The sequence below is a fragment of the Gymnodraco acuticeps genome, unplaced genomic scaffold (assembly GCF_902827175.1).
Source record: "Gymnodraco acuticeps unplaced genomic scaffold, fGymAcu1.1, whole genome shotgun sequence".
NCBI lineage: Eukaryota > Metazoa > Chordata > Actinopteri > Perciformes > Bathydraconidae > Gymnodraco > Gymnodraco acuticeps.
In genome coordinates this window covers 123,013-139,905 of record NW_022991460.1, presented here as the reverse complement: position 1 = coordinate 139,905, position 16,893 = coordinate 123,013, and the positions used below count along the sequence as shown (strand labels likewise).

The 16,893-nt window shown below is 39.1% G+C and overlaps 1 protein-coding gene across 1 annotated transcript in view; it reads left to right on the top strand.

The window, feature by feature from the left end:
- LOC117532977 (integrin alpha-11-like) overlaps positions 1 to 16,893 on the top strand; it is a gene marked incomplete at its 5' end in the record, with an annotated part of 46,221 nt that overhangs the window by 18,151 nt on the left and 11,177 nt on the right. The window contains 8 exon segments of the mRNA XM_034196599.1: positions 1,269 to 1,343; positions 1,345 to 1,416; positions 1,612 to 1,815; positions 7,474 to 7,604; positions 8,331 to 8,500; positions 14,099 to 14,133; positions 14,135 to 14,239; positions 15,215 to 15,325. Of these exon segments, the coding sequence (XP_034052490.1) occupies positions 1,269 to 1,343; positions 1,345 to 1,416; positions 1,612 to 1,815; positions 7,474 to 7,604; positions 8,331 to 8,500; positions 14,099 to 14,133; positions 14,135 to 14,239; positions 15,215 to 15,325 (903 nt within the window).

Genomic DNA, 16,893 nt, shown 5'->3' with positions numbered 1-16,893 from the left:
AGTGACGCACAACAGCTGGAGACCGCAGTGGGACACTAAAGAGTGACGCACACAGCTGGGAGACCAGGGAAGACTAAAGAGTGACGCACACAGCTGGGAGACCAGGGGACACTAAAGAGTGACGCACACAGCTGGGAGACCAGGGGACACTAAAGAGTGACGCACACAGCTGGGAGACCAGGGGACACTAAAGAGTGACGCACACAGCTGGAGACCAGGGGACACTAAAGAGTGACGCACACAGCTAGAGACCAGGGGCACTAAAGAGTGACGCACACATCTGGGAGACCAGGGGACACTAAGAGTGACGTCACACAGCTGGAGCCAGGGGACACTAAAGAGATGACGCACACAGCTAGAGACCAGGGGACACTAAAGAGTGAACGCACACAGCTGGGAGACCAGGGGACACTAAAGAGTGACGCACACAGCTGGGAGACCCAGGGGACACTAAAGAGTGACGCACACAGCTAGAGACCAGGGGACACTAAAGAGTGACGCACACAGCTGGGAGAACCAGGGGACACTAAAGAGTGACACACACAGCTGGGAGACCAGGGGACACTAAAGAGTGACGCACACAACTGGAGACCAGGGACACTAAAGAGTGACGCACACAGCTGAGACCAGGGACACTAAAGAGTGACGCACAACAGCTGGGAGACCAGGGGACACTAAAGAGTGACACACACAGCTGGGAGACCAGGGGACACTAAAGAGTGACGCACACAGCTGGGAGACCAGGGGACACTAAAGAGTGACGCACACAGCTGGAGACCAGGGGACACTATAGAGTGACGCACACAGCTGGAGACCAGGGGACACTAAAGAGTGACGCACACAGCTGGGAGACCAGGGGACACTAAAGAGTGACGCACACAGCTGGGAGACCAGGGGACACTAAAGAGTGACGCACACAGCTGAGACCAGGGGACACTGCTGGCGACAAAAGAAAAGTTGACAAAAAAAAGAAAAGTTATGTTGTCTTTTTTTGGGTGGGATTATAAAGCTGGACAACTGTCTCTGTCTCAGAGTTAGTCGTCTCATAACTAAGTGTTCATCAGTATATCTGAAATGATGACTAGGTTAGCTAGTTAGCTTACAGCAGATCTGTAACATCAGAAGGAGTCATGTGATCACATTGTTAAAATAACAGAGACAGTTGCCCAGCTTTATAATCCTGGACGTCACACTGCTCTTATAAACAGTATACATACATTTATGATGTTAATGTTGATTTATTTCTGAAGTTTTCATTCCTTTTTCAGATCGGCTCATATTTCGGCAGTGTTTTGATATCGATGGACATAGACGATGACGGACAGACGGACATCCTGGTGGTTCGCAGCACCGATGTTCTACAGCCAGGGCTGGGAGACGGGGAGGGGTCTACATCTACACTGTCACAGCCCACAGGTACACACACACACACACACACACACACACACACACACAACAACACACACACACACACACACACACACACACACACACACACACACCACACACACACACACACACACAAAAGATCAGCTGCATACACACAAGTACACACTACAGAAGCATATTCAAGAACAGATATTCAGAACAGATTGACCCCTGTCCCTGCAGACCTTGTTCGTCCTGCAGGGGGCGCTGCAGGTGTCCGACCACTCTCAGAACGCCCGCCTCGGCTCGGCGCTGGCTCAGATTCCCGACATGAACGGGGACGGGTTCAGGGAGCTGGTGGTGGGCGCGCCGCTGGAGGACGACCACCAGGGGGCGCTGTATGTCTTCTACGGACACCAGAAGACCCTTCAACACCGCTTCAGACAGGTAACGCTCATCTCTGATAATATAATATAAATATTAGACAATCATCAGGACCAGCATGTGTTTCCCATTTCAATAAAGTACATCTACAGAACTGTCCAACACAGGAAACGCTCATCTCTGCTAAATACAGAGGTGGGAAGTAGTGGAGTACAAATACTTAGTTACTGTACTTAAGTATATGTTTCTGGTATCAGTACTTTACTCCACTACTTATTTTTCTGACGACTTTTTACTTTTACTTCTTACATGTTGAACACAAATACCTGTACTTTCTACTTCTTACATGTTGAACACAAATACCTGTACTTTCTACTTCTTACATGTTGAACACAAATACCTGTACTTTCTACTTCTCACATGTTTGAACTCAAATACCTGTACTTTCTACTTCTCACATGTTGAACACAAATACCTGTACTTTCTACTTCTTACATGTTGAACTCAAATACCTGTACTTTCTACTTCTCACATGTTGAACTCAAATACCTGTACTTTCTACTTCTCACATGTTGAACTCAAATACCTGTACTTTCTACTTCTTACATGTTGAACCCAAATACCTGTACTTTCTACTTCTTACATGTTGAACACAAATACCTGTACTTTCTACTTCTCACATGTTGAACTCAAATACCTGTACTTTCTACTTCTTACATGTTGAACTCAAATACCTGTACTTTTTACTTCTCACATGTTGAACACAAATACCTGTACTTTCTACTTCTTACATGTTGAACTCAAATACCTGTACTTTCTACTTCTTACATGTTGAACTCAAATACCTGTACTTTCTACTTCTTACATGTTGAACTCAAATACCTGTACTCTCTACTTCTTACATGTTGAACACAAATACCTGTACTTTCTACTTCTTACATGTTGAACTCAAATACCTGTACTTTCTACTTCTCACATGTTGAACACAAATACCTGTACTTTCTACTTCTTACATGTTGAACACAAATACCTGTACTTTCTACTTCTCACATGTTGAACTCAAATACCTGTACTTTCTACTTCTCACATGTTGAACTCAAATACCTGTACTTTCTACTTCTTACATGTTGAACTCAAATACCTGTACTTTCTACTTCTCACATGTTGAACTCAAATACCTGTACTTTCTACTTCTTACATGTTGAACTCAAATACCTGTACTTTCTACTTCTTACATGTTGAACTCAAATACCTGTACTTTCTACTTCTCACATGTTGAACTCAAATACCTGTACTTTCTACTTCTTACATGTTGAACCCAAATACCTGTACTTTCTACTTCTCACATGTTGAACTCAAATACCTCTACTTTCTACTTCTCTCATGTTGAACTCAAATACCTGTACTTTCTACTTCTCACATGTTGAACTCAAATACCTGTACTTTCTACTTCTCACATGTTGAACTCAAATACCTGTACTTTCTACTTCTCACATGTTGAACTCAAATACCTGTACTTTCTACTTCTTACATGTTGAACTCAAATACCTGTACTTTCTACTTCTTACTTGTTGAACTCAAATACCTGTACTTTCTACTTCTTACATGTTGAACTCAAATACCTGTACTTTCTACTTCTCACATTTGAACTCAAATACCTGTACTTTCTACTTCTTACTTGTTTGAACCCAAATACCTGTACTTTCTACTTCTTACATGTTGAACTCAAATAACCTGTACTTTCTACTTCTTTCATGTTGAACTCAAATACCTGTACTTCTACTTCTTTCATGTTGAACTCAAATACCTGTACTTTCTACTTCTCACATGTTGAATTCAAATACCTGTACTTTCTACTTCTTACATGTTGAACCCAAATACCTGTACTTTCTACTTCTTACATGTTGAACTCAAATACCTGTACTTTCTACTTCTTACATGTTGAACTCAAATACCTGTACTTTCTACTTCTTACATGTTGAACTCAAATACCTGTACTTTCTACTTCTCACATGTTGAACTCAAATACCTGTACTTTCTACTTCTCACATGTTAAACTCAAATACCTGTACTTTCTACTTCTTACATGTTGAACTCAAATACCTGTACTTTCTACTTCTTACATGTTGAACTCAAATACCTGTACTTTCTACTTCTCACATGTTGAACACAAATACCTGTACTTTCTACTTCTTACATGATGAACTCAAATACCTGTACTTTCTACTTCTTACATGTTTAACTCAAATACCTGTACTTTCTACTTCTCACATGTTGAACTCAAATACCTGTACTTTCTACTTCTCACATGTTGAACCTAATACCTGATACTTTCTACTTCTTACATGTTAGAACACAATACCTGTACTTTTCTACTTCTTACTTGTTGAACTCAAATACCTGTACTTTCTACTTCTTACATGTTGAACTCAAATACCTGTACTTTCTACTTTCTCACATGTTGAACTCAAATACATGTACTTTCTACTTCTTTACTTGTTTGAAACCCAAATACCTGTACTTTACTTCTACTTCTTACATGTTGAACTCAAATCCCTGTACTTTCTACTTCTTTCATGTTGAACCTCAAATACCTGTACTTTCTACTTCTTTCATGTTGACTCAATACCTGTACTTTCTACTTCTCACATGTTGAATTCAAATACCTGTAACTTTCTACTTCTTACATGTTGAACCCAAATACCTGTACTTTCTACTTCTTACATGTTGAACTCAAAATACCTGTACTTTCTACTTCTTACATTGAACTCAAAGACCTGTACTTTCTACTATCTTACATGTTGAACTCAAATACCTGTACTTTCTACTTCTCACATGTTGAACTCAAATACCTGTACTTTCTACTTCTTACATGTTGAACTCAAATACCTGTACTTTCTACTTCTTACATGTTGAACTCAAATACCTGTACTTTCTTCTACTTCTCACATGTTGAACACAAATACCTGTACTTTCTACTTCTTACATGATGAACTCAAATACCTGTACTTTCTACTTCTTACATGTTGAACTCAAATACCTGTACTTTCTACTTCTCACATGTTGAACTCAAATACCTGTACTTCTACTTCTACTTACTTCTCACAATGTTGAACTCAAATACCTGTACTTTCTACTTCTACACATGTTGAACTCAAATACCTGTACTTTCTACTTCTTACATGTTGAACTCAAAATACCTGTACTTTCTACTTCTTACATGTTGAACACAAATACCTGTACTTTCTACTTCTTACATGTTGAACGCAAATACCTGTACTTTCTACTTCTTACATGTTGAACTCAAATACCTGTACTTTCTATAGTTGAACCCAAATACCTGTACTTTCTTACTTCTTACATGTTGAACTCAAATACCTGTACTTTCTACTTCTTACATGTTGAACTCAAATACCTGTACTTTCTACTTCTTACATGTTGAACTCAAATACCTGTACTTTCTACTTCTCCATGTGAACTCAAATACCTGTACTTCTACTTCTCACATGTTAAACTCAAATACCTGTACTTTCTACTTCTTACATGTTGAACTCAAATACCTGTACTTTCTACTTCTTACATGTTGAACTCAAATACCTGTACTTTCTACTTCTCACATGTTGAACACAAATACCTGTACTTTCTACTTCTTACATGATGAACTCAAATACCTGTACTTTCTACTTCTTACATGTTGAACTCAAATACCTGTACTTTCTACTTCTCACATGTTGAACTCAAATACCTGTACTTTCTACTTCTCACATGTTGAACTCAAATACCTGTACTTTCTACTTCTTACATGTTGAACACAAATACCTGTACTTTCTACTTCTTACTTGTTGAACTCAAATACCTGTACTTTCTACTTCTTACATGTTGAACTCAAATACCTGTACTTTCTACTTCTCACATGTTGAACTCAAATACCTGTACTTTCTACTTCTTACTTGTTGAACCCAAATACCTGTACTTTCTACTTCTTACATGTTGAACTCAAATACCTGTACTTTCTACTTCTTTCATGTTGAACTCAAATACCTGTACTTTCTACTTCTTTCATGTTGAACTCAAATACCTGTACTTTCTACTTCTCACATGTTGAATTCAAATACCTGTACTTTCTACTTCTTACATGTTGAACCCAAATACCTGTACTTTCTACTTCTTACATGTTGAACTCAAATACCTGTACTTTCTACTTCTTACATGTTGAACTCAAATACCTGTACTTTCTACTTCTTACATGTTGAACTCAAATACCTGTACTTTCTACTTCTCACATGTTGAACTCAAATACCTGTACTTTCTACTTCTTACATGTTGAACTCAAATACCTGTACTTTCTACTTCTTACATGTTGAACTCAAATACCTGTACTTTCTACTTCTCACATGTTGAACACAAATACCTGTACTTTCTACTTCTTACATGATGAACTCAAATACCTGTACTTTCTACTTCTTACATGTTGAACTCAAATACCTGTACTTTCTACTTCTCACATGTTGAACTCAAATACCTGTACTTTCTACTTCTCACATGTTGAACTCAAATACCTGTACTTTCTACTTCTCACATGTTGAACTCAAATACCTGTACTTTCTACTTCTTACATGTTGAACTCAAATACCTGTACTTTCTACTTCTTACATGTTGAACACAAATACCTGTACTTTCTACTTCTTACATGTTGAACTCAAATACCTGTACTTCTACTTCTTACATGTTGAACTCAAATACCTGTACTTTCTACTTCTTACATGTTGAACACAAATACCTGTACTTTCTACTTCTTACATGTTGAACTCAAATACCTGTACTTTCTACTTCTCCTCATTTTCCAACAGCTGGTTCCTTTAGTCTGAATGTGTGTTTGATGCGTGATCATTATTCTTTAGAGTCATTGCGTGCCTATTGATTTGAACACGATCCGTGTATCCATCATTTCCTGGTCTTCTCTAAAGAAGAGGGACCAATGGAAACGTTGTCATGTTGCCGTTGTTCAGCATGGAAACATTCATTAGCTAACAATGACATTATTGTTCTATTAATATAAAGGGAGGTCAGGTACTCTTTAAAGCAGCTGCTAGTTATGGGTACTTTTTACTGAAGTACATTTCAAAGCTCTTTACTTTGACTTGAGTAAAGAAGTTTAGTCAGTACTTCTACTTTCACCAGAGTATTTTTAAACACGAGTATCTGTACTTCTACTTGAGTAAAGGATGTACTTTTGCCATCTCTGAGTAAATATTAAACAATCATCAGAACCAGTTGCATGTGTTTCCTGTTTTAATAAAGTCCATCTACCGTCCAACACCACTTCAGACAGGAAACGGTAATATCTGTTAACGATTAAATAAGGACCAGCATGTGGTTTCTCGTTTGTCCAGATGTTAAAAGTTTCTCTCAGAATCTAAAATCTACGGAATAGGATGTGAATTTGTTTTTATATCTGACCAAAAAAAGATTTTTTTTAGATAGAGAAATAACATCTATATATATTCTTAACACAATAGAATATGGAAATACTTTTTGTGTACGAGTTGGACAATATGTTTGTTCTTTATTTTTAGAACAGTCTAGAACACACCCTACTATTTCGTTTAGTTTTTTGTTATCTTGATTTCTTGTTTAGCCAAATAGTTGTTGTTTTGTTGTCGTGTTAGTTGTGTGTATTTTCTTGTCCTGTATTAAATAATAATAATGACTCTCTCCCAGCGTGTCTCTGCAGCCGGACTCTCTTCCGGTCTCCAGTACTTCGGACAGAGCCTCCATGGAGTTCTGGACGCTAACGGAGACGGACTGGTGGACCTGGCAGTGGGAGCTCTGGGAGCTGCTGTCATCGTGTGGTGAGACACACACACACACACACACACCACACACACACCAACACACACACACACACACACCAACACACACCACACACACACACACACACACACCCATACCATGTATACATCACTTCAGGGGACATTACATTGACTTACATGCATTTCCTGGAGACTTATCCTAACCCTAACCCTAAACCTAACCAAGTCTTCACCCTAAACTTAATGATTCCCCTCATGGGGACCTCCAATTTGTCCCCATAAGGGAAGCCAGTCCCCACACGTGACTATGTAAACAGATGTAAGTCCCCACAAGTATAGTAATGCTAGACCACACACACACACACACACACACACACACACACACACACACACACACACACACACACACACACACACAGGTTTTAACTGTAACACATTCCCCAACATGAATGTATTGCACAATAAACACCTTATGTAAACATTGTATAATATATCTTGCAATGTTCTCTCGTGCAATTTACCTTTTATATTTCTTACAATTTATTTACAATCTGCAAACAATACCAGCTACTTTTAAAAAGAAATGATATGGTCACTTTTTTTAAAATATACTGCTACTTCATTTTTTACCTGTTATTTGTTTTTATTGTTCTTTTAATGATTAATAACGTGTGCATACTTATTTATATAAAATGACAGCCTCCCCTTTTTTACCAATCAACATTATAGTCTTGCTGCTGTGATACTCTACATTTCGCCCTGCAGGTCTCGGGGCGTGGTGCGGATTCAGGCCACGCTGACCTTTGAACCGGAGAAAGTGAATATGTTTAACAAGGACTGCCGGCGGGGGGGGAAGGAGGTGACCTGCATGTCCGTGTCCGTCTGTCTGAGCCTGGACTCACGGACCAAGAGAGGGACCAAGAGCCAGGATGTGGGTAGGTGGAGAGATGGAGAAGAAGTACAGATACTCGTGTTAAAAAATACTCTGGTAGAAGTACTTACTAAACTTCTTTAATCAAGTAGAAGTAAAGAAGTATGGGCTATTTACAAGTACTTGTATTTGAGTTCAACATGTAAGAAGTAGAAAGTACAGGTATTTGAGTTCAACATGTGAGAAGTAGAAAGTACAGGTATTTGAGTTCAACATGTAAGAAGTAGAAAGTACAGGTATTTGAGTTCAACATGTGAGAAGTAGAAAGTACAGGTATTTGTGTTCAACATGTAAGAAGTAGAAAGTACAGGTATTTGAGTTCAACATGTGAGAAGTAGAAAGTACAGGTATTTGAGTTCAACATGTAAGAAGTAGAAAGTACAGGTATTTATGTTCAACATGTAAGAAGTAGAAAGTACAGGTATTTGTGTTCAACATGTGAGAAGTAGAAAGTACAGGTATTTGAGTTCAACATGTGAGAAGTAGAAAGTACAGGTATTTGAGTTCAACATGTAAGAAGTAGAAAGTACAGGTATTTATGTTCAACATGTAAGAAGTAGAAAGTATAGGTATTTGAGTTCAACATGTGAGAAGTAGAAAGTACAGGTATTTGAGTTCAACATGTAAGAAGTAGAAAGTACAGGTATTTGTGTTCAACATGTAAGAAGTAGAAAGTACAGGTATTTGAGTTCAACATGTGAGAAGTAGAAAGTACAGGTATTTGAGTTCAACATGTAAGAAGTAGAAAGTACAGGTATTTGAGTTCAACATGTAAGAAGTAGAAAGTACAGGTATTTGTGTTCAACATGTAAGAAGTAGAAAGTACAGGTATTTGAGTTCAACATGTAAGAAGTAGAAAGTACAGGTATTTGAGTTCAACATGTAAGAAGTAGAAAGTACAGGTATTTGGGTTCAACATGTAAGAAGTAGAAAGTACAGGTATTTGAGTTCAACATGTAAGAAGTAGAAAGTACAGGTATTTGAGTTCAACATGTGAGAAGTAGAAAGTACAGGTATTTGGGTTCAACATGTAAGAAGTAGAAAGTACAGGTATTTGAGTTCAACATGTAAGAAGTAGAAAGTACAGGTATTTGAGTTCAACATGTAAGAAGTAGAAAGTACAGGTATTTGGGTTCAACATGTAAGAAGTAGAAAGTACAGGTATTTGGGTTCAACATGTGAGAAGTAGAAAGTACAGGTATTTGAGTTCAACATGTAAGAAGTAGAAAGTACAGGTATTTGTGTTCAACATGTGAGAAGTAGAAAGTACAGGTATTTGTGTTCAACATGTAAGAAGTAGAAAGTACAGGTATTTGAGTTCAACATGTAAGAAGTAGAAAGTACAGGTATTTGAGTTCAACATGTAAGAAGTAGAAAGTACAGGTATTTGAGTTCAACATGTAAGAAGTAGAAAGTACAGGTATTTGAGTTCAACATGTAAGAAGTAGAAAGTACAGGTATTTGAGTTCAACATGTAAGAAGTAGAAAGTACAGGTATTTGAGTTCAACATGTGAGAAGTAGAAAGTACAGGTATTTGAGTTCAACATGTAAGAAGTAGAAAGTACAGGTATTTGTGTTCAACATGTGAGAAGTAGAAGGTACAGGTATTTGGGTTCAACATGTAAGAAGTAGAAAGTACAGGTATTTGAGTTCAACATGTGAGAAGTAGAAAGTACAGGTATTTGTGTTCAACATGTAAGAAGTAGAAAGTACAGGTATTTGAGTTCAACATGTGAGAAGTAGAAAGTACAGGTATTTGAGTTCAACATGTAAGAAGTAGAAAGTACAGGTATTTGAGTTCAACATGTGAGAAGTAGAAAGTACAGGTATTTGAGTTCAACATGTAAGAAGTAGAAAGTACAGGTATTTGTGTTCAACATGTAAGAAGTAGAAAGTACAGGTATTTGAGTTCAACATGTAAGAAGTAGAAAGTACAGGTATTTGAGTTCAACATGTGAGAAGTAGAAAGTACAGGTATTTGAGTTCAACATGTAAGAAGTAGAAAGTACAGGTATTTGAGTTCAACATGTGAGAAGTAGAAAGTACAGGTATTTGTGTTCAACATGTGAGAAGTAGAAAGTACAGGTATTTGTGTTCAACATGTAAGAAGTAGAAAGTACAGGTATTTGAGTTCAACATGTGAGAAGTAGAAAGTACAGGTATTTGAGTTCAACATGTAAGAAGTAGAAAGTACAGGTATTTGAGTTCAACATGTAAGAAGTAGAAAGTACAGGTATTTGTGTTCAACATGTAAGAAGTAGAAAGTACAGGTATTTGGGTTCACCATGTAAGAAGTAGAAAGTACAGGTATTTGTGTTCAACATGTAAGAAGTAGAAAGTACAGGTATTTGAGTTCAACATGTGAGAAGTAGAAAGTACAGGTATTTGAGTTCAACATGTAAGAAGTAGAAAGTACAGGTATTTGAGTTCAACATGTGAGAAGTAGAAAGTACAGGTATTTGTGTTCAACATGTAAGAAGTAGAAAGTACAGGTATTTGAGTTCAACATGAGAGAAGTAGAAAGTACAGGTATTTGAGTTCAACATGTGAGAAGTCAAAGTAAAAAGTCGTCAGACAAATAAGTATTCCTGTCCAGACGTGGCTCTCGGCTCGGTCGTTAATCTGAACTCCAGTTGCTGCACAGATGAGAATAAAAACTTTGCATCCAAAAAACTAACAAGCAGAATAATTACTTTATTAATCAGAAACACAGAATAAGTCATTTCTACCCCATTTCAAAAGTAATTAGGAACACAAGTTAGTGCAGTGTGTGTGCAGTTTATCAGAGAAACGTGTCGCTGCTTTTTACGACAATAATAAAATCACACGCTCTGACCCCCAGTTTCCACCGGGTCCGTCTGCACCGCGCTGCGCGGTGTTACGGCTGCGCCGCGGCAGTCGTAAGAATCGCGGCCAATCTAGTCAATGGGTGCTATTCCACCACACGCGCCGCATTACGGCTCAGAAGCGTCCCAGAAGCGGCTCGGCGCAGCGCTTCTCTAAAATTAGGATGAATCCTATTTTTCTGCGGCGCAGCCGTAACATAAGGCCGGGCAGGCAGCCCCCCCTCGCAGGAAGTGAAAAGGTGAGCATCCGGGCCAGGCCCATCCCCCACATTGGACGATGAGGTTTTCAACATGGAAGTGGAAAAACACACAATTTTATATTAATTAATTAATAATTTATAACAACAATAAACACAATTTAAACAGACACAAAAATAAAACATTTAACTACTTACTTTCTTGTAGAAGTACAAATGTCCAGGATGCCCGAATCAATAACAAAACTGCGAGCCTGCACGCACGACGCTACGCTTCTGAAACGCTTCTGGGACGCGTCCGGTGGGTTATTGCGCAAGAGGAGGTCGGACCGAAACCGCGGCGCAGCGCGGCGCAGCGCGGCGCAGACGGACCCAGTGGAAACTGGGGGTTAGTCTCTTGGTTTTTTTATGTTTAAAAGTATGATTCCTCCGTTGGACTGGTTTGTGGACGGTGAAATGGTTTATCCTCATGATCGTTTCTTAGAGTGCTCCCAACCACTCTAAGAAAATATGGTGAATCACAGATAGGTACTAAGACATAGGAACAAATAGTAGATACAAAAAATACAATAAGAGGACAATTGGTGTTATTTCTTCCTGCAGAAATCCTCGTGCTTTAGATTTCGATTCATTTATCTTTTGACTGGCGAAATAATATTTGCTGAGGGTTGTGCACGCAGGAGTGTTTGTCTCAACAATATTTAGACTTTATCTTATTTTTCTTAGCTTTGACTCTGTGCTGCTGTGTGCACATGAATCCATCCTCATCCTTTTGATCTAAAATAACTCTCCAAACGCTCTGCAGAAGAAGCCAGTCCTCTCCCACTCCTGTTACCTTGTGTCTGTCAACAGGCAGATCCTCCTGGTTCACTTAATGACTGATTACTTGCTTGTTTCCAAAGAGGGACATCGATTATGTGTCAACCCAGAGTGGAAAGTGTGACTTCTGGATGGTTGTGTAATAGATCCTCATATCAGATTAGTGAATGGAACAACTAATGATTCATGTCCAACTTTCAGATATAAAACCATTGGAAACACAACAGGTTTTAGTTTAGCATTAACGAGGTAAAAAAGTGACGTCACTTTAAATATATCACCTGAAGGACATGAACAAATGTGCCTCCTTTCTTTTGCCCTTTGAGTTAAAGGAGAAGTACTCAGATCTTGTACTTGAGTAACAGTAGAAGTACTCAGATCTTGTACTTGAGTAACAGTAGAAGTACTCAGATCTTGTACTTGAGTAACAGTAGAAGTACTCAGATCTTGTACTTGAGTAAAAGTAGAAGTACTCAGATCTTGTACTTTAGTAAAAGTAGAAGTACTCAGATCTTGTACTTTAGTCAAAGTAGAAGTACTCAGGTCTTGTACTTTAGTAACAGTAGAAGTACTCAGATCTTGTACTTGAGTAACAGTAGAAGTATTCAGATCTTGTACTTTAGTAAAAGTAGAAGTACTCAGATCTTGTACTTGAGTAAAAGTAGAAGTACTCAGATCTTGTACTTGAGTAAAAGTAGAAGTACTCAGATCTTGTACTTTAGTAACAGTAGAAGTACTCAGATCTTGTACTTTAGTAAAAGTAGAAGTACTCAGATCTTGTACTTTAGTAAAAGTAGAAGTACTCAGATCTTGTACTTTAGTAACAGTAGAAGTACTCAGATCTTGTACTTGAGTAAAAGTAGAAGTACTCAGATCTTGTACTTTAGTAAAAGTGGAAGTACTCAGATCTTGTACTTGAGTAAAAGTGGAAGTACTCAGATCTTGTACTTGAGTAAAAGTAGAAGTACTCAGATCTTGTACTTTAGTAAAAGTGGAGGTACTCAGATCTTGTACTTGAGTAAAAGTAGAAGTACTCAGATCTTGCACTTGAGTAACAGTAGAAGTACTCAGATCTTGTACTTGAGTAACAGTAGAAGTACTCAGATCTTGTACTTGAGTAAAAGTAGAAGTACTCAGATCTTGTACTTGAGTAAAAGTAGAAGTACTCAGATCTTGTACTTTAGTAAAAGTAGAAGTACTCAGATCTTGTACTTTAGTAAAAGTAGAAGTACTCAGATATTGTACTTGAGTAAAAGTAGAAGTACTCAGATCTTGTACTTGAGTAAAGGTAGAAGTACTCAGATCTTGTACTTGAGTAAAAGTGGAAGTACTCAGATCTTTTACTTGAGTAAAAGTGGAAGTACTCAGATCTTGTACTTGAGTAAAAGTGGAAGTACTCAGATCTTGTACTTGAGTAAAAGTAGAAGTACTCAGATCTTGTTCTTGAGTAAAAGTAGAAGTACTCAGATCTTGTACTTGAGTAAAGGTAGAAGTACTCAGATCTTGTACTTGAGTAAAAGTGGAAGTACTCAGATCTTGTACTTGAGTAAAGGTAGAAGTACTCAGATCTTGTACTTGAGTAAAAGTGGAAGTACTCAGATCTTGTACTTGAGTGAAAGTGGAAGTACTCAGATCTTGCGTACTAGAAAAATACGTAGCAAAACAAAAGCAAAATACAATATGTAAATGACAAGTCAATATTTTCCTCCTTTAACCCCCTCTCTCCCCCCCCCGTGCAGCTGTATGGTTCAGTCTGGTTTTGGATGAGAGGCGTTTTCCCCCCCCGAGCCGTCCTGGATGAGTCTGAGCGTCAGCAGCCGAGGACCCTGGTCCTACAGGGAGGAGGTCGGAGCTGCCAGAGGATCGGATTCTCCATCCAGGTGAGAAACACCTCCTCTAACAGGACAAGGGTTAAAGGTCTCCTATCATACAAAAGTCACTTTTTGATGTCTTCTCTACATCAACATGTGTGTCCCCCGTGTGTCCCTGGTGTGTCCCCGGTGTGTCCCTGGTGTGTCCCCGGTGTGTCCCTGGTGTGTCCCCGGTGTGTCCCCGGTGTGTCCCCCGTGTGTCCCCGGTGTGTCCCCGGTGTGTCCCCGGTGTGTCCCCGGTGTGTCCCCGGTGTGTCCCCGGTGTGTCCCCGGTGTGTCCCCCGTGTGTCCCCGGTGTGTCCCCGGTGTGTCCCCGGTGTGTCCCGGTGTGTCCCCCGGTGTGTCCCGGTGTGTCCCCGGTGTGTCAGGAGACTCTCAAAGTGTCTGAAATAAACCCCTCTCTCTTCTCCTCCGTACCCTCATCTCTAAAAACGGGGAACAACGGAGCTGATCCAGATTTGCTGCGTCATGACGACATTACTCAAATGTGGGCGGGCTTTACCCCCACGGGCCAATCAGAAACGTTGCTGTCAGAAACAATGAGACGTGTTCTGGAAGTAATATGGTCTGTGTTTACATTAGCATGCTAACACTCAGAGCTAACCTGTACTGGAGAGAGTGTGTGTGAAGAAGCAGGAAAACAAAAGGAAGTCACCTTGTGGTAAACCTGAGAGAGAGAAAGAGTTTGAGCTCCATCCTGTTTCAGAGAGAATCCTTGATGTGGTTTGGAACATGATGTGGAGTTTCATCATGGCAGCATTTAGCTGAGTTTCTGCTGGGAGAGTTCTCCTGATGAGATCTCGTTTTTTTTTTTTAAACCTACGGACCCAGAATCATCTCTTTAGTAACAGCTGAAATAGAGGGATACGAGGCTAGAATGATCTGTTTGGTATTTTGAGCAAAACACTTCGGACACTTATATAGTATATTGTTCAAATACAGCCTCATAGGTGAACTTTAACCAGTCTGAGTCTTTGTGAGCAGGAGACGGCAGATTACGGGCGCCCCCTGGCGGTGCTTCTGGAGACGGGGCTGCAGAGTCCGGACGACGGGCCGGTGCTGGATCCTGATTGGCCGAACGTCCTGAGGGCCGAGGTGAGGGGTCATTACCGTCAGAGGAGGCTTCCTCTTTAACCTGTTAAGCCCGAGAGACCCCGGTACCGGGGCCCTCCCGCAACATCTTGCAGGAAACAGTGTCTGAGGGCATGTTCATTTAATACACTATGAATGTTTTATATTCATGTAATGGGAAGAAACTCATCTAACTGATCTTTTTTAAAAAAAAATTTAAAAACCCCACAATGCTAACGCTGAGTCTCTGAATTAGCAACGAGCGAAAAATGCTAACAGATAACTGCACCGAAATTCACTCACAAAAACTTATTATTTATCCTTTCTGCACATCCAACCCATCAATTCACATCGTGAGGGGACACATAATCGATGGGTACCCTCATTATCACTCAATTATATGAACTCTCGGAGATAATAACAAGAACAGACATCAAAACATGTGGCGCTAGGTAGCTAAAAACGCTAACATGGCTTACCTTTGTCGGAGTCTGGTCAAAAGTGGTCTTCAATGGCATTAAAATGATAAAAAACGTTGCTAAAGTTAATCCATAGGTCAATCCAATGTGTCTGTCACTTTTAAATGATTTCTGATAATCCATAAGCAATAAACCCGCTTTTCCGTTTCCAGATGTCAGAGCGAGAGACAGCTTCACTCTGATGCAAACCTGCATGCGCAAAGCCCCCCACTTTTTTTTAGCATGTGTGTGTGTGGGAACATTTCCCTTCGATTCTATTGGCTCTAACGGTCAGAAAGAGATGTCAATCACCAACATCGACCAATGGGTTCCAGAGAAACGGTAAAACTCCCATTTCCACCCAAATGACCTCAGAGGTGGAGTTCTTTTTGCTAAACCTCTCTAAAAAGGTCAAATGTCACTTGTTTTGCATCAATCTTGATACAGGGTTCTTATTATATGTTGTACTTTGGATTCCTAAAGCTTTTAGTCTACCTTACCATCATCCAAGGTTAGTTTTCACTGTAAGTAAAACAATTTTTTTGGACGGACACTAGAATTTACAATTTTTTACTATGTTCAATCTGAATTTTCTTTAAAATAAAAAACATCTATATTGAATCGGAGTTTTCTTCATCCAACTCACAGGTTTATCATTACTTTGAGAACAAAGATTATTAATGTAACCCTTTTAGAAGATATGGTCATTTGTTCTGGGAATGTCATTTTCGAACCTGAGACCTGAAAAAAAGGCTCTGGGTTTAACAGGTTAAGAAACTTAGACCGTTGTGGTCAAAAGTGTATACACTTGTAAAGAACATGTATGTCATGGCAGTCTTGACTTTTCAATAATTTCTACAACTCTTATTTTTCTGTGATAGACTTATTGGAGCACATCATTTTGTGTCACAAAACAACAATGTTGGTTCTTTTATGAATTTATTATGGCTCTCCTGAAAATGTGATCAAATCTGCTGGGTCAAAAATATACAAACATATACAAAATTCAAGGCTGTCATGAAATACATGTTCTTTATAAGAGAACTAAAACAATTATGTAAAATGTGTTGCTTTGCATGTTGCCTAATGTGGATTGTACAGAATCACAGTACAGTTTGATTTGTAATATTGGGC